The following is a 19,789-nucleotide window of genomic DNA, read 5'->3' as shown; positions in this document are numbered from 1 at the left end:
TTTAATATGGAAATTTCACTGAGAATTTTACAAGTAAATCCTAACATAAAGCATGCAAAAAGGATGTTGTTCCCAGTGTTGCTTATAATGGAGAAAGTTGTTTAAAACCTAAATTTCAATAGAGTATTAGTAATTTAGTAAAATTATAGAACATGCAAATAAACAGACCACAGGGTTAAAAGTGTAGACCACATATGCCACACTATTAGTGGGTGTTATGAAGGGAGCAGAATATTTGCAGTTCATTAATTTTCCTAACAGATTTCAGGTGGTCTTTTCTTTCTGTGCCAAGTTTTTTTCTTTTTTTGGTACAGGGGACTGAACCCCAGGGGCACTTAACCACTAAGTGACATCCCAGTCCTATTTTGTATTTTATTTAGAGACAGGGTCTCACTGAGTTGCTTTGGGCCTTGCTAAGTTGCTGAGGCTGGTTTTGAACTTGTGATCCTCCTACCTCTCAACCTCACAAGCTGCTGGGCCAAGTTTTTAAAAGAACAAGTTTCAGGTACTCATCAAGTGGCACTTGGAAAATATAGGACTCACTAAGTATATTTCAGCAAGGTGAACTATAGATACCCGCACACAGTATTGACAAGGGAGAAAGTAACAAGTCTAGATAAATATAGTTCAGGTAAGATGCCAATACATTAACAGAACCCCAAGGGCTAGGCACACATTCAGTACAACTTTAATTAGAGTTCATTTTAACGCAATTGCTTCTCAATTTTGGTATTTATTGGCATTGGGGGGAGATAACTCTTGGGGCAGCGTGTATGTGTGTGTGTGGTGGTGGTGGTGGTGGTGGGGGGGGGTCCTTGTGCCTTTTATGATGCTTAGCAGCATTCAGGCCTCTACCCACAAAATGACAGTAGCACACATGCTCAGCATTCTTCTCACTTCCTAGTCTTGACAGCCAAAAAATGTCTACAGATATGGCCAAAAGTTTCCTAGGGGAAGGAGAGTGGGCAAAATATCATGGTTGAGAAATACTGATCTAAGCTTACACTTACAATATTCCATTCTACTTTACTTTCTGTTCTAGTTTTGGTGCCAGGACCTCCAGCATGCTAGGCAAGTTCTCTACCACTGAGTTATTTCCCCAGAACTTTTTATTTTATTTTGAGACAGGGTCTCACAAAGTTGCCCTGCCCGGGCTGTTCTCGATCATATAGCCCTTCTGTCTCACTATCCCAAGTAGCTGGGGTTTCACCATACCCAGCTCGTTTTACTTTTTATTAAAAAAACAAACAAAACCCACACACAACTGTCAGCTTCAATAAGCTTACAATCTAAGGGTAACACACCCAAAAGTCTTAAAAGCTTTTAAATCTTATTGCAATATCCTTATAAATAAATAAATAAGGAAGTCCTCACTATTATAGAGACTGAGCATTTAGTCCAAAGATCTTTCTTTCTTTCCTCCTAAGTTATAAACCTTAATGTTTTCTATTTATTGAAAAACATAAATTACCCCCCACCCAAGACTCATACTGTAGTCTTAAGTCAGCTACCATGTACCTTAAAGGGCTACTTTGTTTTATTTCATTTCATCTGGGATCACACTTAGATTCAAATACTTAACTCTACTACTTACTACTTACTAGCTTGACCAAGGTACTAACTTCCTTATGCCTCTCAGTTCCCTCAATTTAAAAATAGTAACACTTATCAATCTAATTCTGGAAGCAGAATAAGTATGTAAAGTGCATAAAAAAATGTGCAGTAGGTAGTAAATGCCCAATATACATTAATTATTAGCTATTATTCTAACTACAACCCTATAAAGACAGGCATCACTATCACCAATTTAAGATGAAAAGAAAGGCTGAGAGATGAAGAAACTTGCCAGTACTCACCAAACTGTAAGGTGGGATGTAGAAATAATTAAAAAAACTGATTCCAGACCTCACACTTTTCCCATTATGCCAACAAAATCACATTAAAATTTAACTACACCACATCAATCCCACTCCAAAATAATGACCAGCATAGGAGTCACATTTTCATTAAAAGAGATTAATTTAATTTCGAACACAACTGAATTTAAACAAATTACTAAAATAAGGTTACAGAGCTGTTACACAACCACACAGACTTTTAAGAAATTCTCTATATGCTATTTTAAGTGATTCTAATTAAAAAAAAAAAAAAGAGAGAGAGAAAATTCAATTTTTGAAACTGCATTATACTGAAGCAGACTACTGAAATTAGTCTACAGGAGAGGATAATACAGTGATGTTTAAGACAAAAACTATATCTTGTATATACACTAAAAGTCTGGTTCTTATTCTCAGGTCATGAACTTTATAAATGTTAGATTTTGTTCCACAGGGGCTTTATGGAACCTTTGATTTCTCTGATCTGCCCTTACTTCACATCCAAGTTCTTAATAATTCCCAACATTAAGATCACTAATGACTTCTACATTACTTCTTTCTGAAATCATTTCACTAGTCACTAGTTTTTCAATATTTCATTTATCCTTGACATGTTCTTCAACTTGGACTTTACTACAGGTAGAAAGACCAGGTCTATTTAACTTTACCTAGCCCCCAAATATAAGGATTGGAAAAGATCTAGATATTCTATCCCAATCCTGGTGGACAAATGACAGTAACAGAGATAACCTGATAATTTCTCTCAGATCTCCACTAAGAACCTGGTTTTGGCCACTCTGACCCTCTTAATTTCCTCTGCTCTTTATAGTACTCATTTGTTTTTAATATATTTTTTTTCTGATTTCACAGTTCATTAATAACCTTCTCAATATAGTGATTATTAAATAGGCTGAGGGTTGTACACATTGTGCATTTTGAATAAATGATCAAAAGAATTTCCATCTCCAACTTACTCTATGAAAGGGAAAGAAGAGGCTCAGAATCTCTACTATTCTGGATCAAAAATGTAGCTCGTTCCTTCATGTTACTCTTTATCTAATCTTCTACAACCATATGTCAGTCTCACCTACTTCCTTCACACCAAATTCTCCTTCCTATTCACCAAAGGAATAAAGAAAATCCCATTTCAGCATGCACGTTCAGAAACTTTAGGCTTCTCTCTTCTTTCCTCATTATTTCAACAGATTCTGTCCAATTCTTAAAAAAAGCATTAAGGCTGGAGATGTAGCTCAGTGGTACATCACTTGCCTAGCATGAGCAAGGCCAAGTTTGGTCCCCAGCACTGCAAACAAATAAATACAGAAATTGCTATCAATCTTAAGACTCTTGTTCATTTGTCTATCACTTCCTTGTCTGTGAGATCCAATTATAGGCCACGAATTCTTGATGCTGCCACATGTACACCATTCAGGAAATCTTTAACATCTCCCCTCTGCCAGTTAAATGAGGAAAACCTCACTTTAACCTTCTCTTATAAATTATGGTTACTACTCTCCTCTCTGTTTTTTTTTCTGCCATGTTCTTCAGACCCTACTCCAGTCACAATGAAAGCCTCCCCTTGAACAAGCACCATGGTGAATATTCCTTCTGCCTAGAATATTTACAGCCCCTCCCAAACCTCTTCCCTCAATGCTTACCCCAAAGCCACTACCTCTGTGAAGCTTTTTCTGAGGTTTCTGTTTTCTTTACACTACACAGCATTTTGTTTAGAACCATTTTATGGGAATTATCTTATATAATTCACGTTCATGCATTTTTCATATGCAAAAACCTATGGTTCTCTGCTTTGTTCTTCCCTACACTGCCTGGTGCAATGCCTTTCACACAGTGAGCTCTCACTTATAGTTGTCAACCTGAAGATGTGCTTTTCTGTGATTTCTTTAATAGGTCGGCCATCAAGCCAAAATAAGTTTCATAAGCCATTTTACGAAGAATATGTTTAATTTATGCATCAGTGTCTCAGATTAATCAAGTTAACCTCTTCTATTTCCTCTTGGTATTTAAAAAAAAACTGTCCTAATTTCGGGGGTTCTCTTATTAAAATAAAATGATCTTCATGAAAGGTCTGTTCTAATACACCTGGTCCCTCAAACCACATAATGAAGCAAAACTCTCTACCACTGACTTAGGCCATCATAAAAACCAAAATTTATAAGAGCCACAAAATAAAAGGAATATCCCTTTGGCTCAGAGTAAACTTGCTAGCAAACAGGGAAACTATAATTCTGAATCACACAGGGTAACTAACAAATCTCAAACTAATAATAGAAAAGCAACTGAACCATGCTTTTGAGAATGTTCAAAAGCAATACATACCTAGAAATCACTGTCAGTATAAGAGATTCTTGAGATTTCTCTTGACAATAGATAACGCTGTCAATAATTAATGCCACTGAGGTCTCATCATCTTCAAGATCACAAATTTCTTAAATAAAAGCAATTTGGATAGAAGAGCTTTTAAAAGTGCCTCCTCAGCAGGGCGCCATCGCCCCACCTGTAATCCCAGCAGCTTGGGAGGTTGAGGCAGGATGATTGCAAGTTCAAAGCCAGCCTCAGCAATGGTGAGGTTGCTAAGCAACTCAGCAAGACCCAGCCTCTAAAATAAAAAATAGGGCTGGGGATGTGGCTCAGTGGTTGAGTGCCCAAGTTCAATGAGGAAAGTCCCTCCCCTATGCCAAGCCAGGACTGAAGCTAAATTTTGCCTTCACATAGCAAATAATATAAATAAAGTTTTCTCCACTTTAGTACACTCTCTGCATTGCCTTTTTGCCCCTTTGCCAGCTATTTCCATCAGCCATGATTAGGTTTGGGTCACCTATATTTGTCTTAGAAAAACAGGTAGGTTAAAGAAGTTTTTTTACAAGGTGAAGAAAGCACCAGTCTGATTTGTTGAAGGAGAGCCGGTTGGAAAAATACAATTGGAATAAACATTAAAAAATCAATAGGCATCTTGTAAAGGTGGCATTTAAAGAAATACCAGTTTTGTATAAGGTATTTCATACTGTATTTATAGAAGTAACTGATGATTAAAACATTTAACTTATATTACAGAATGGAGTGCTGGCAAATTTTAAAAACTTAAATGACTGATCAAAAGATCTGTGCAATGACAAAGCTAAAAATATATAATAAGGGTGAATCACAGCAGCCACCTACTCCACCCAACAGTCACCCTGGCTAAGACTGGTCAGTTCAAAACCTGGAAAGCTTTTCTTGCCTACTCCACACCAGAAATGAATTCATTTCAATACATTAGAGAAATGTCATTAAATACTGAAAGTGGCCAGGACATTTTGCTCTTTATATCTGGCTGTGCTCTTTCCACATTTGCGCTCCCCCCACCTCCATTCTTAATAGGAGAGAAGCTCAACAGATACTCTTACTGGAAAAATGAACTATCTGCTTAGATTTTCTTTCCATCGTTAGGTTTGAGAGGAAAACCTACTGAAGTCTTTATCAAAAAGATCCTGGGGCCTTCGTTCAACTATCTGAAGGCTGCTGACGATCAAATACATCTAAAGGACTCACAGATCCCAGGAGCAGTCTTCCCCGAAAGGTCAAAGCCGACTCTCAGTCTGTGCAGAACTACTCGACGGTTCAAAGTTTTGGCAACCGGGCACCGGGGAAAAGACTTACCTGGAAAGGGCTTCGTGAGTCCAAGCATGAAATAACCTACCGAGGTGGCCAGAGCAAGCCCGCGACAAGGCGAACTCGGGCACCCGGTGCCCACGAAACCCTTAGCCAAGAGCCTCACACAAAAGGCGTCCCGGCTCCCGCCGCCCCTTTTGGGCGCCGAGCTGCGCGACTCACCAGGACCGTGGTGCAGATGGACCTCAGCTCCGACTCCACTTTCTCCCGATAGTCCTTAATCAGCTGCAACTTCTTGTCGGAGGTGTCGGTCTTCTGCTCGATGCTCGAGATGACCCTCCAGGCGGACCTGCGGCCCCCGACCACGTTCTTGTAGGCCACCGAGAGCAGGTTGCGCTCCTCGTTAGACAGCTCAGCGCCCTGCTCGGTCACGGCCTTCATGCAGGTGGCCATGTCGTCGTAGCGCTCGGCCTGCTCGGCCAGCTTGGCCTTCTGGATCAGCTCGGTCTTCTCCATGGCGCGGGGGCCGAGGCCGGGGGCGAGGCGAGCGAGGGCGAGCGCCGACCCTGATCCGGAGTCCTCCTCCTCGAGAGCTGCGAGGGGCGGGGCGGCGCCGGCGGGGACAAAAAGGAGGGAGGGGAGCGCGTCAGACAATGCGGCCCGCCGCCGCCGCCCGCTTTGTCTCCCGCACACGCGGCCCGCTTGAATTTCCCTCGCCCCCGCCCGCCCGTGCCGGGTGTCCGGGAGCTCGTGGGCCGCGCGGGAGGAGGCGGAGGCCGGCGCGCGGACCCGGCGCGAACTGCGGCCGCCACCCCCGCCCGGCCGGCCCAAAATGGAAGCGGCCATTGGCCCCGCACCTTCCCGCCGGGAGCGGACCCCGAGGTGAGCGGCGGGCGCCGGCCGCTCCCGAGTGCTGCGCCCCTGCCCAGTCCTCAGGCCCTGAGCGGCCAGAGGATGCCCGCGGCCACCCCTAACGCTCACCTTCTCGTCTCCGCGGCCGCGACGCGAGTCCCACCACTTTGATCTGCTTTTGGCTTTAGCAGAGGACCCTCCCGTCTCAGCCTAGCCCGGAGCCGAGGCACAGGCTACCGTCCAATGGCGTGCCGCGACTCCCCAGGAGTCCCACCTCCCGCCCCGTCCTTGACCAATGAGGACCGAGCGCGCGGAAGGGGGCGCCAGGGGCGGGGCGGGAGGGGAAGCGGAGGCTAGGAGGGTGGGTCGGCCTGGGCAAGTTGGGTTGGCCGGCAGGCTGCGGCTTCGGCCACGGGGTTTCCTCCAATTAGATCCAGGGTAAAAGGACGTCACTGTTGCCATGGCGATGCTGTTACCAACTCCCCTCATCCTCCCCGCCATCCCGGCACTTCTGGGTGCGGCAAGAGACCCAGAGGCGCACACAACCTCCGCGGCGGCCGCCGCGTCTCCTGATGTGGCGGCCACTGCAGATAGTGCGCGGCAGCTGGACGGCTTCTGCAGCTGCGGCTCCGGTTGGCCTCGGAGGGTGACCTAATCGGCCGTTTTGTGGCACAAGCGCCTTTCTGTCCTCCACCTTCGCATACGTGACAATGGTTTGGAGCTCAATAGGCTAAAAGCATCCTTTAATGACGTTGCTGTTAGAGCTGCAAATTAGAAATAATCCCAACTCCATTAAAGAGCAATTAATCCCTGGAGAAAGTGGCTTAAGTATGGCTTTTACATGATAAATTAAAGTTTCCAGACAGACACCAGAAACCAGAAATTCCCTTGTAGAAGATTCAGGCCGGTTTTCTATGGCTGACAATGCCAGGTATCATGATTTTCTTTAAAATGTGAAATGACATTAAGCACATTTTGGGGGAAAAACCCACAACTATCCATCATAAAAAGTAATTTTTACATTTCTTTCCTACCTTTCCAGATTGTGCATCTGTCCATCTATTTATAATACATACGTGTGTGTTTTCACGTATCTGTGAACAGTGGGCACACTTTTTGTTTTTTCCCTGATATTGTTTTTGAGAGGACACTTGTGAAACTAATGTTCTCTTCCTGGGCATTGACTTGTGATTTTCTTTCTGAAATGAGATTGCTCACCCCAGATGACTTGTATTTAGGGCCATTGCTAGTATTTTCCTTTCCTTTTAAGCTATTCTCTCTTCTTCTGGCACTTCTCCAGTCCCCCAACTTCCGAGTAAAGTGGCTATCCTGCTGATTGTATGATGAAATTTGCCATTTGGGTTCATGCTGCTATGATTTCCTATTCCAGAATATCCAAGGGAGGATGGGTCATAGAAAGGCAAGGAATGCTACTGACACGAAAGAATTTGAATTCCAAGAATGGAAGATCTGAGAGTACAGACAGATGGAAGGGAAAGGTGCAGACTTTCCAGAAATTCAGACTCCCTCCCAGCTACCCCTCCCTGTCCACTTGTAAAGGTTGCTTTGTGCTTTGATGGACAGGAGAAGCCTGGTTGGAAACGGCCAGCTCTTAAGGCAGAAATGCCTTACTATGTTCCAGCATTCTAATGGAGGGCCTGCTGTTATTTCTGGAATCCTTGGTGCTGGGCTGCAGACACTTGAGCATTTATGGCCCTGTGGGCTGGGGTGGAGCTGGACACAGAGAAATCCCAATGGAAAGAATTTGTGTGTGGAAGGTCAGATAAAATGCTTTCTTGTATGACCAGTGAATTTCCAGATTCCTGAAATAAAAGACAGCCCCAGACAAGGGGAGACTAGTGGAGATGAATGGGGGAGCTCCTTGAGGGAGTTTTCAGGGGTTGAACCTCAGTGGCCAGTAGTGAGGGGTACTCAGAAGGGGCATACACACTAAATTTCTTCTCAGAAAGTCTGGACTCTGCTGACATCTCCCCAGGTGAACTTGGTCAAGATTTTTGCTTCTCTATATACCCATCAATAAAATTTTTGCTTTCACCCAATCAAATATTCATTGAACACCAACTTATATAAATTATGATCATCTGGAATTATGGGTGAAATGGCTTTGAAACAATGACATACTGTGAAATTGCATTTCTCAGGGCCCAAAGGGACCTTCAGCATTTCGAAAGCCTTCTGTGCCTGAAAGAATTCAGGTTAGAGAAAAATAAGGCTCTGGACATAGAAAAACTAACATTTATTGAGTAATCAATTACATGTGTCATGCACTATTTTAAGTCCGTCTCAAGGATTAACTCAATCTATTTAATGCCAATACAAAGTAGGTACTAATAAGATCACCATCTACATTTCACAGACAAGGAAACTGAGGCACGGGATGATCAAGAATCATATACAAAATCATATACAAGAATCATATAGATGGCTAATGAGCAGCCGAACCTGGGTAATTGGCACCCTTGTGATATGAATGCCAAATCCCATCCTTGAACTGCTGTTGTGGGTGTCTGATGGTATCTCTTTCCAGGAGTTCTAAAAAGAATCAGACTAGTCTCTGTCCTCTGAGATTTGCATCCTAATAAATATGAAGCGTGTTAAGCATCACACCTAATGAGCTGGAAGAACTCAGGAACAGAGAACTAACAAAGAAAGTATTAAGAAGTTACTGCCTTATTTATTTGAAGTGTTTGTTATTTTTTTCTAAATTACCTGGTAAGAAGAAACTGCTGGATAAGGGGGATTTTGTTAAACTTCGGACCATAGGATCCTAAATCCAGGCCTTCTAGTTATTGTGAATTGATGTTGGACACCCAGTTGTCTCTGATCCTCAGTTTCCTAACCTATAACCTGTGAAAAGAATCACTAGCTCAAAGGGTTGTTGTGGAGGGTAAATAGGCTATCATAGGGGAATGCCAAGTGATACGTGTGTCCAGTAACAGTGGGTTTTTGCCTCCTTTCTGTCTGCTTGGGGCTGAAGAGATGCCCATCCTGCTTCCAGGAACCTTGGAGCCTTACAAAATGGTAGTGAAAGCTCATCTTTTGAATCATTGTTGTAATTAGTGCAGTTAATGGCCCGCAGAACGACTGCATTCAGCGTACAAGTCGAAATGGATGGGTCCTCCTGGTTGAATTTACTCTCATAAATTGTTTCAGTGGTTTATTTGCTCAGCATCATCAGAGAGAAATTTCTTCCTCTTCTGCTATGTGGCAGCTGTTCACTGACAAACAAACATTCTATGGGGCTTTTCACCCAGGTTTCCCACATAATTACTAGCAGTGCTAAAGGAGATCCCACAGGGTCAGAGACAGGTGGGGAAATCTAGAGAGCCTGATCATATTCCCAGTTTTGTTCACTGTGATGGTTAAGTTCGTGTGTCATCTTGGTTGCAACATGGTACCTGACATTTGGTCAGACATTATTCTGGATGTTTCCATGAAGGTATATTTGAATGAAATTAACATTGAAATCAGTGGATTTTGAGTAAGCAAATCGATCTCTGAAAGCTGGGGGGGGGGGCCTCATCCAATTAATCAAAGGCCTAAATAGCACAAAAAGACCAGCCTTCTTTGAGTAAGAAGGGAAGCTCTTGCAGACTGCTTCAATCTTCATTCCCAGCCTAGATTCTCCCTGGTTCTACAGCAGATGACTTTGTCTCCAACCACAATATCTCCTCTCCTGGCTCTCCATCCTGTTGGCCCAGATTTTAGATTTGGATTTGGAATTGCCAACCTCCATAACTGCCTATAAGCCAGTATATATATATATATATATATATATATATATATATATATATATATATATATGTGTGTGTGTGTGTGTGTGTGTGTGTGTGTGTGTTTTCAAGTTATGGACCTATACACATACACACACACACATACACACACACGTTCTATTGATTCCATTTCTCTGGAAAACCCTAATATCACTTACAAATGATATGGAGAACTTTTCATAATTTTAAATGAACAGACACTATCAGCTTCTCTCCTCCCTGTCCAGACCATGTGCTTTTTGAGGTAAAGTGTTTTCTTTTTTGATTTCTTCTTGCTGATGCCCTCTCAAAGGCTCAGAACTACCCCACAGTATGACTGCTTCAACCAAAGCTCAAAGAGGTTAAGTGACCTACCTGATTAGTAAACTTTAGAGTGAAGATTCAGAAACAGGTCTGATTTCAATGTCTATTACAACAAGCAGGACTCTGAGCTGCAAGGGAGGACAGGCGCTCCAGTGTTTGGTGGCCTGGGAGCAATGTTTAGTTTTTTGAGGCTATTGGGTGGCTAAGTATATATCTACTGGTGAGTCAGCGGCTGACTTTATTTTCATATGGAAACTGTTTTCATGCTCCACGTATCTGCAGCTAGAGAGGGGCCTCTATGTCCCCTGCCTATTCCCTTTGATTGTTTACATGTTTCTCTCCCATCCTCACCCACCTTCCCCCATCGGACTGTGTTTTTTCAGTAGGCAAAATTACATCTCATCTCCATGTCCCTCGTAAATTCCTGGCTTTCAGCAAAGGATTGTTCTGAGAGTGAGTCCAGACCATCAAGGGGTGGCATATCCAGTTACAGAGAAGGAAGACATTGAACGCTTACTATATGCACAACCACATCCAAAGTCACCAGGATGCTGTTGTGGTGAAGCAGCAGATACAGTAAACACAAGGTTGTACCTGCTTTGAGGTGCATACTGAGGACCTTAAAGCTGGCACAGAAGATCCCAGAGGAAGCATCTGAAAGAGTCACAAAGTTCTTGCAGTGACGCTCACGCGTGTGTACTTGAGCACTCTTCAACCCCAACTCAGAGTCCATTTCCCATTAATCCATTCAACAAAATACACAAGGGTCTACCTTGTACTAAATGCTGTCCTAGGAGCTGGAATTCCATAATGATTAAAACTGTCTGTGCCTACAAGGAGCTTGGCAGAGAGCACAGAGTGGTGCACCTAACCTAGAGGTCAGGGAAGGGCAAGTAAGGGTCTACCCTTTGCAATTCTATATACTCAATCGCCTGGTGTGCAGCCCATAGCAGTCCAGAAGTGGCTACAGGAGTGCTCTGAAATCCACTCCATTTCTTGGCAGATGATTCCAAGCAGAGGAAGAGCTGGGGCCTTGGGGCCAGTCCAGGCCTATTCCATGGACTGACCTAGGATCCAGACACTTCCATGGCCTGTGTAAAGCAATCAGTGGTCAGGGTGTGGCAACAAACCTATAAAGGGCTGATGAAAAAACCCAGGAGCACAGGGCCAATTAATATAGGGACACATGGCCTGTATGTCTCAGTCAGGACCTAGGTACATATGTTTTCTTTTTAATTTGTAAAATTTTAATATATTTCAAATCAGTTTCAGGTTATTTTGGCTCCTCCACTGTCAAACCTGGGAGGAATTGCCTAAGTTTCCCTGCCTTCCCCTTGTCTGTGATGACCAAGGCTTAAAGGTATCTGCTACATCAAACCTGAAACATCCCATTATCTTTATTTTTCTTGATCTTGATGAATCCAGCATCCTTTTGCCTGACTGTGAGCAGAAAGTCCTTGATTTCCTCAATTTTTCAATGCATGGTAGGGAGGTGCATAAGGAGAAGGCAAGAGTAGACACAGCAAATGGCAAGGAAGATGTATTTTTAATGTCCTGAGTGTGGAATTTTTTTTTTTAAGTTTGGCATATAACGCAATAAACCTTCAACCATCTTCCAAATTATGACTCATCTCCAGACAATTCAGGATAGTCAAATGGATGAATGAATGAAAAACAGCTAGAGAACAATGCACACAGGAGTTGATTGTGTGCTTCTCACAATAAGTGCTATGGGAGTTGAGAGAATGGAGACTTGAGTGTGGGCTGGGGCCACCGCAGAGATTTCAGGCGTCAGATGGCTTCAGAGTGAAGGGGACCTCTATAGGAAGACAGGAGTGCAGCAGAGGTGGAGGAAGTCTGCGTGTCCATCCTTCTCGCTGCCCCAATAGCACCTGCGGAAAGGGAAGAAGCTCCAGCGCTCCTCCTTGTGCTGGAGTGGGGTTTGGCCCTGTCCAAAGAATGTGACTCTGGATGAAATGTGGAAATGCAGACCACCCAGGGAATGAGGCACCGAGGGCTAGAGGAGGAGCCTCTTCTACGACTTTGTCTCCTCCATCTTCAGCCACCAAAAGCTCGTGCATTTTAGCACATGCAGATGCTGGCTGCTCTGCCCACCAGCCCCTTCTGCAGGGAGCCCCTGTTAAAACCCCCATGTTTCTTTGCTGCTCAAGCCCTTCTGTGTCGTTCAGCTGCAACCCTGCGTGTCGGCAGACTTGGGAGCCAGATGGCTGGGGTGCACCCATCGCTCTTTAGATATGTGATCTTGGGCAGGCTAGTTGACTGCTCTATGCCTCAGTTTTGCCATTTGTATGCTGGGATGGTCACAGTAGTGGGACCTCCCCCCAGGGGTGTTCTGAAGGTTTGAGGAGAAGAGGTTGGTTAACACTCTCACCTCACTCAACTCCTCCCCTCCTCCTGTGCTTCAGCCTCTGTGGGATTTGTTTCTGCCGTGCCTCCTTTCCTCACATCTTCACCTGGCCACCTGCTCACCTCTCGAGTCCTAGTAGAAATGAGACTCCTCAGGGTTTCTGTGAGCTCTTGTCTCTCCCAGCTGCCTGAGCCCCCTGGCCTATGTCCCCTAAGCATGTGGTCACTTGATATCACTTCTCCTGGTCTACTTGCCCACTGGCAGAAGGCACCATAGGTAAGTGATCTGTCTACATGATTTGTCTACAAGTAGCCCCTGTGCTTCGCACTGTGCTTGGTGGGTACACTGGATGCCAGGAAAGGGGTGACTGAATGGAAGGGTTAATAAAGCCTGGACGGAGTGGTGTGTCAGCTCAGAGTGCCAAAGGACAGGGTGAGCTGAGCTGCTGCTCAGGATGGCTCCAGGCGCTGGCTGGGGTCCAGCCCACAGCTGGAGGCACCCGTGACTCTAGCTGGGAGGGGCCGGAAGATGCAGGCAGCCCCTGACCTCCCTCCTTCCCCTTAGTCACATTCAGCTCAATAAACAAACTCCCAACTGCCCTATGAGGTCTGGCAATAAGAGAGCTCAGTGAAGAGCCTTGTGCAGAGGAAAGAATCCTTTTGATTGTGAATAGTTACCCCTGATTTATTTGGGTAATTTTTGAATTTCCTTTAACCAGAGTAAGCTCAGGTTAGACATTTGGGGGCCCTGAATATGCAAACGAAATACAGCTTGTTCTGTCCAAAGCTGCCCCTGAAAGAAAGGAGATGTCCCCACCCTGCTCAGCCATTGATACGCTACGAGCTGCTCTCCCTGCCTGGGGACAGTGATTGCTATAATCAATGTTAATGAGCAAATGATCGCCAGCCACTCTCCCTGCTCCTGGTTCTGAAACAGATATGCCATCGCCAGACTGATGAAACCAGTGTCACTTTGAAGGATCATACAGCGGGCGAATTGCTGGAATGTGTTCAAACAGAATCCAGCAACAGCAGCTACTACAGCTGTCACACAAACTTCCTAAAATAAAGGGAAAAGGCAGCAACTTGTCCCTTCTTGAGCCATGAGACAAAATGAGAGAGATTAAGGGAGAAAAAAAATACAGAAAGTCAGTGAAATGAAAACTCAGCTCACCAGGCTAAGGCAGGCAGTCTTGGCTCCCTACAGCCGGAAGTTGTAGCCGCCACAAAGGCAGCCCTGCAAGGGCTGGGGATTGGAGAGTGGTGTGGAAGCTCGGCCTGGGACTCTCAGAGGTCTGGCCAACCGAGATGAGGTCATCGCTCCATGGTCTTTAGAGCCTCCTTTCAAAAAGCACATTGAGGTATCGGTTGGATTTTTTAAAACACTGCTGAGTACCTATGAGGTGCTCACAAATGCATCCTTAGGTAGACCAGGGACCTAGTTTGGTCTACATTAGTTATTATATCAGAATCTTGAGAGCTGTGGGAGTAGCTCCATAGTAGAGTTCTTGCCTAGCACTTGCAAAGTCCTGAGTTCTATCAAAACAAAACTTCATTTGTAAGTTACAAAAACTTACTCTACTTAATTTAAATGTAAGACTGTTACTTCTTACTGATGGTGAGGAAGGCTAATAAACCACATCCATAGTATGAGAGAGAATGAACAGATCTTATGACGGTATTTAGCTGGATCTATGATCAAAGCCACCCTTAGACCTTGCCCAGAGAGATCCCTGTTGCTTCTGCCCCTGACAGCTGACAATAGACCACACTGCCCTGAGTCCATGAGTACTAGGCACTGTACTCTCGACTCCAGACCCTGCCATTAGCTCCATCCTCATTGAGATCCATGACACTAGCCTTGTCACCACCCTGAGAAGGAATTCTCTACAATCTCTGCTTCTTGAGGTCATTCACTCTAGATTCAAAATCCTGGTGTGTTATCTGGCCATTGGCCATACCTAGTTCCTAGCTAGGCTGTGAAAGGAAGTACATAGAATGTACATCTTCCTAAGAGGAAGTGGGCTCTCTCTCCCATGAAGGTAGGGAAAGTGGGGATTTCTCCAACAAAAGATGGGGCTTCAGAGGTAGAGCCCCCAGAAAATAGCACATGTCCCCTGCAATTTTATAATTGGGTTTTCTGGTCTGCATGGCAACAGAAAACAAAAATCATGGAGGGGAGACAAAAGTAGGAGCCTGGGAAAAATGGTAGCCTGGATCTCATTTCTCTTTCTGGAAAAAGTGGGGAGAGCTTTGTCATCATTAATTCCCCATCTTTAGGCATTTTGCCAGCTTGGACTTGGCCTCCTTCAAGTTTCTAGAAGATCTCCCTATTGAAGATGCTCCTCTACCTGTGGATTGCTCTACGTTTAAAAATGAATTGCATCCCTTAGGTTGGTCTTGTCAAGCTCCTCTGGGATGAAGACAAAATCTTATTCATTAAACAGTTACTGGCATCTGCTAGGCCTTGAGGAGAACAAGGGGACAAAGACATGGCCCATATCTTAGAGAAGGTCGCACCCAGTACCAGGTGCGTGAAGGTGTGAGGGTTTTTGCAGGAGTGATGTGGTTTAACTGGGTTTTAACATTAAGATGTTCTTAGCCATTGATAGGAGAGGAAGATGCATCCAGAAAGAAGCAACAGCAAACACAAAGATAAGGGAGTGTCAGGAATCTCGGGTGATGGGCTACTGAGAGGTCAGAATATGGTGGGAGGCAGGGAAGTGGGAGACAGGTGCTAATGAAGATTGGCATAGCATTCCGAGGAACCTTGACTTACTCCCTGAGGATGGACACTGTATTCTGAAAATATCAGGAATCATTGAATTCTATTGATAGATTGATTGATCGCCATGCTGGGGATGGAACTCGGGGCCTCATGCACTCTAGGTGAGCTCTTTACCACCTTCCTAGCCCCTCTTTTTATTTTTTATTGTAGTCAATTTATATAACATAAAATGTACCATTTTGGCCACATTTATGTGCACAGTGCAGTGGTATTAAGTGCATGTTCATTGTGCCCCGTCACCCCCAACCACCTCCAGAACTTTTTCATTGTCCTAAACTGGCTTTTATTTCTCTCTAAAACACTAGCTCCCCCTTCCTCCATTCCCCCAGTCTGTGGTGACCACCATCCTCTGTCTCTGAGAGCAACTCCATGTCATCTTTTTAGAAGGATCCTCTGGCTACATTGGGAAGGCTAGGTTGGAGGTCCTGGAGAGCGAGGAGGCTGAGTGGGGGCGTGGTGACAGCGGCAGATGGGAAGGGAAAGGGTGAGAGGTATTTCAGAGACATGGATCAAATCTAGGAGTCCAGGGGCATCCATGATTACTCCAAGACATCTTTATTTAATTTCTGCTCTATTGACCCCCACACCCTTTCTTGTATGAAGAAGAGAGAAGATAAGCTTGATTTTTAATAATCCTCTAAATCTGTTAACAAATATTTCAAAATTACAAGCTATTTAGATGGTGAAGTACATCCTCACATAATTACTGTAAGTTGCCAAAAGGACTTCGAAGTGGATTTGATCATCGCATACTTTGATCAATTTTATAAAAGAGAAGTAATTTACAAGAGTAGTTTATGGTCATTGCAGCAGCAACTCGGAACAGTTTCTGTGCTATGTAAAAATATTCAGCCAGGCACAGTGGCACATGCCTGCAATCCCAGTGACCATGGAAGCTGAGGCATGAGCACTGCAAGTTTGAGGCAAGCCTCAACAATTTAGCAAGGACCTAAGCATCTTACCAAGACCCTGTCTCAAAATAAAAAGTAAAAAGAGCTGAGCATCTGTTTCTTCTTCCTCTCTGCATCTGTTTCTTCTTTGTAAAGTGGTTGTTATGAGCATTAAATGAGACGATTCGTGTAAAGCACTGAGAAGAGTTAACCTGTAAATACTAAGTTCATGCTGACTAGCGTTGTTCTTTGTTGTGGTGACAGTGATGGTCATTGTTACAGTCCTTCCTCCGTATGGGGCACTGGTTACAGGACCCCTCAAGGATGCCCAAATCGTCAGGTACTCAAGTTCCTTACATAAAATGGTGAAGTATTTGCTTGGAACCTGTGCATACCCTTGTCTATTCCCATACACTTTAAATCATACCTAAAAAAAAATTAAATGTAATGTATATGGCTGCTGTATTGTTTGAGGAATAATAATCAGAGAAAAAAGTCTGTGCATGCTTGGTATCGACACAAGTTGTCTTTGATCTTTTCCCCTGGTGTTGGTTGAATGTGTGATGGAGCCCGTGGATAGATCGCAGACTCCACAAGGGGCTGGTTCAGCCCTGGCACCGTATGCTCTGCAGTTGTTCTTGAGAGGAAGATGGAGTTGTCCACTTCTGATGGTTCTGAAGCAGGTTCCCCCATCCCTGAAGACTCTGCCTCAGCTTTTCTGCAATGCCATATTTCTGCAAGCCTCATCTCTTCCCTTCTCACTTGCTCTGCTCCCAAACCACCCTGCCCAGTCTTCCTTGGCAGCTGTGCTGTTCCTTTTCCCACCCCCATGATTCCAGAATCTCTCGCCAGGCCTGGGGCAGAGATGGAAGAGACGGGATCAAGTCCTCTTTTTCTCCTCTTGAGGACCATAGACCCCCTTTCTCTGCAGTTTCCCTCTATTTACCAAGCAAGTGTAAAAACGATCACCCCCCACCCAGGAGTCCCAAACCTCTATTCCATCCTGAAGCTCAGAAAGATTTTATTAATTAATTAATTTTGCAGTTCTGGGAATTGAACCCAGGACTTCATGTACTTTAGGCAGGTGCTCTACTAGTGAGCTGCATCTGCAGCCCTAGCTCATCCATCCTTCATCAATGTCAGTCATCTGGCCTTTCTTCAGGTTGTGTTTTATGGGACTCCTGTATGTATGTATGCAATTAAATGTGATTTTTCCTCTTGTTAATCTGTCTTATGTCAATTCAATTTGTAGTTCAGCCAACTAGAAGGGCAGAGGGAAGCCATTCCCCCTGCCCCTACAGATTTTTTTCAAGTCATTTGCTCTGTAGGCAAAATTCACATGGCTGGGCACATACCCAATTGACTGATGGACTAGAGTCAAATATTTGTTGATGGAAAACCTTTAAGGTACTTTTAAAAAATTACTCACTGACATTAAGCGTCATCTTTGGCTCACTTTGGCTGTGAGGCTTAAAGTTCTAGATGATCTCATATAGATCACTTTTCAGGTCCTTACATCTTTCAGTGTTGTTGAAAAGCAAGTAATCATTCACCAGGTGCCATGGGGGACCCCAGCTTGAGGGTAGGGACTATGTGTGTGTCTTTGTCCCAGTAAAGTGTTTGAGCGCATAGTAGGTACTCAATAAATTCTGCTTTCTGGAATCTTTTGTAGCAAAATTGATTTGCTCTAGACCATTAACCTCAGAAACTCCAACTTGGTCACTGCCACATCTGATTCCTTGATTTGAGCGTGTGGGACACTCACTGCCAGGGCTGCCTGTGGATAAGCCACGTGTTTACTGTTGTCTTCCTCCTTTCCAGCGTGGCCAATTGCTACTGGAGAGGACCACGTGCAACAGGCACAAAAGGGACAGACACCTGACTAAAGTCTCTTCACTTTGTGACCACGGTTCCTGGTCACGTGGTGGTGGTGGGATTTGTGGTGATAGCAAGTATTTTTCCGCATTTCTGAGTGCAAAGTCTTGGCCTCTGATAGCGTTTGTGGAAAAGTTCAGGCAGGAAAACCATTACACACCCCAGAGTTCTTTGAAGGCAAGTTTCATCACGGGCCAGGATTTTGAATAGAGAGTCCTGTTCATTAACAAGGAAGAATATTTCTGACCAGTCAGGGTTCCTTCCGTTTCTGAGTCTGTTCAGTCTCACTTGAATTCTGCTTCACTCAGAAGGGTCTGTACTGTCCCCTGTTGGAAAGAGCTTTCTAGGGCACGTGTGGCAGCCCTCAGGTGGCTGTGCAGGATGGCAACCTGTGGCCATATGCCTGCTCCCACAAGTAAACAGTGAACTGCCTAAACCTCACAAATCCCACCACCACCACATTGCTTCCAATCCTTCCCAGGAATCCCTAAAACTCCCCACACCATGATCCAGCAATAAAAAGAGGTGGGGGCTCAGCTCTGCTGCTCTGACCTGCTATTGGAGAGTGAGGCATTTTGACTGTCACTCCTGGGCAGTGGGGTTTGGGTCTGATGCACTGAAGCCCTTCTGTGATGGGTTCCCAGCAGGGAGAGCTGCAAGGGAATGTCACTTCAGAAGGAGGAGGCAGGCCCCTGGCTGGTCCTACAAGGGGACAGTAAGAGGTTGAGGAACTCACGGTGGCACTTGAGGGGTGAGATGAGACCAGATGACTCTACTTGTCAGAAAGCTGGGAGGCCGTGGCAGACAGAGAGCTCTAGAGAGAGAGCAGAGGGGGTTGCTCCCAGGTTTAACTCCTTTGCTGGCTCCCCTCACCCCAGGATATACCCAGAGCCCTAGGTGAGGAATCCAGTTCCAGGTCTGGCTCTTGCTGACCTCTGCCCTCCCTTCTGGGTGTGCTTCTGATCTCTCCCTGGGACATCCTACCTGCTTTGTTACTGACAAGGATCTACTCATCCTTTAAGAAGAAGGTCTATTCTTTTTTGCACTGGGGATTGAAAAGTGGTAAAGTGCATTTTACCACTGAGCTACATCCCCAGCCCTTTATTAATTAATTAATTAATTAATTAATTAATTTTTACTTTGAGACAAGTTCTTGTTAAGTTGCTTAGGACCTCACTGAACTACTGAGGTTTTCTCAAACTTGTGACCTTCCTGCCTCAGCCTACTGAGTTGCTGGGATTACTAGGCATGTACCACCACACCTGGTGAAGGCTTTCCCCTTCAAATTTCTCCTAACTCTTTTTCAAACCATACTGAGCCCAGGGTCACCATCTGCCCCACACATCCCTGAAGTGCTTCTGTATGATTCAGGAAGAGACATCCTGAGTCAAGGGTACAGGTGTCCTTGGCCCTCTCCCCTTCTCAGTGAAGGCC

The 19,789-nt window shown here is 44.7% G+C and overlaps 2 protein-coding genes across 2 annotated transcripts in view; both read right to left on the bottom strand.

Moving 5' to 3' along the window:
* YWHAQ (tyrosine 3-monooxygenase/tryptophan 5-monooxygenase activation protein theta) overlaps nt 1-6,610 on the bottom strand; it is a 35,031-nt gene extending 28,421 nt beyond the window's left edge. The window contains exons 1-2 of the mRNA XM_081265108.1: nt 6,468-6,610; nt 5,709-6,079 (exon numbers count right to left, since the gene is read on the bottom strand). Coding sequence (XP_081121234.1) covers nt 5,709-6,002 — 294 coding nt within the window. The 5' untranslated portion in view covers nt 6,003-6,079; nt 6,468-6,610. The remainder of the gene's footprint in view (nt 1-5,708; nt 6,080-6,467) is intronic.
* Nucleotides 6,611-11,708: 5,098 nt separating this feature from the next.
* On the bottom strand, nt 11,709-11,906 carry LOC308632830 (large ribosomal subunit protein eL38-like; the record flags this gene model as incomplete). The annotated part of the gene is given in 3 exon segments (XM_081265173.1): nt 11,709-11,789; nt 11,793-11,807; nt 11,811-11,906. Coding segments are annotated over 3 exon segments (192 nt in total), but the record flags the coding sequence as incomplete, so codon positions are not given.
* Between the last annotated feature and the right edge of the window lie 7,883 nt (nt 11,907-19,789).

Source organism: Spermophilus citellus (genome assembly GCF_964194105.1).
Source record: "Spermophilus citellus genome assembly, chromosome: 13".
NCBI classification, from domain to species: domain Eukaryota; kingdom Metazoa; phylum Chordata; class Mammalia; order Rodentia; family Sciuridae; genus Spermophilus; species Spermophilus citellus.
Note: the sequence above shows the minus strand (reverse complement) of the source record. Positions and strands in the feature narration are given on the sequence as shown.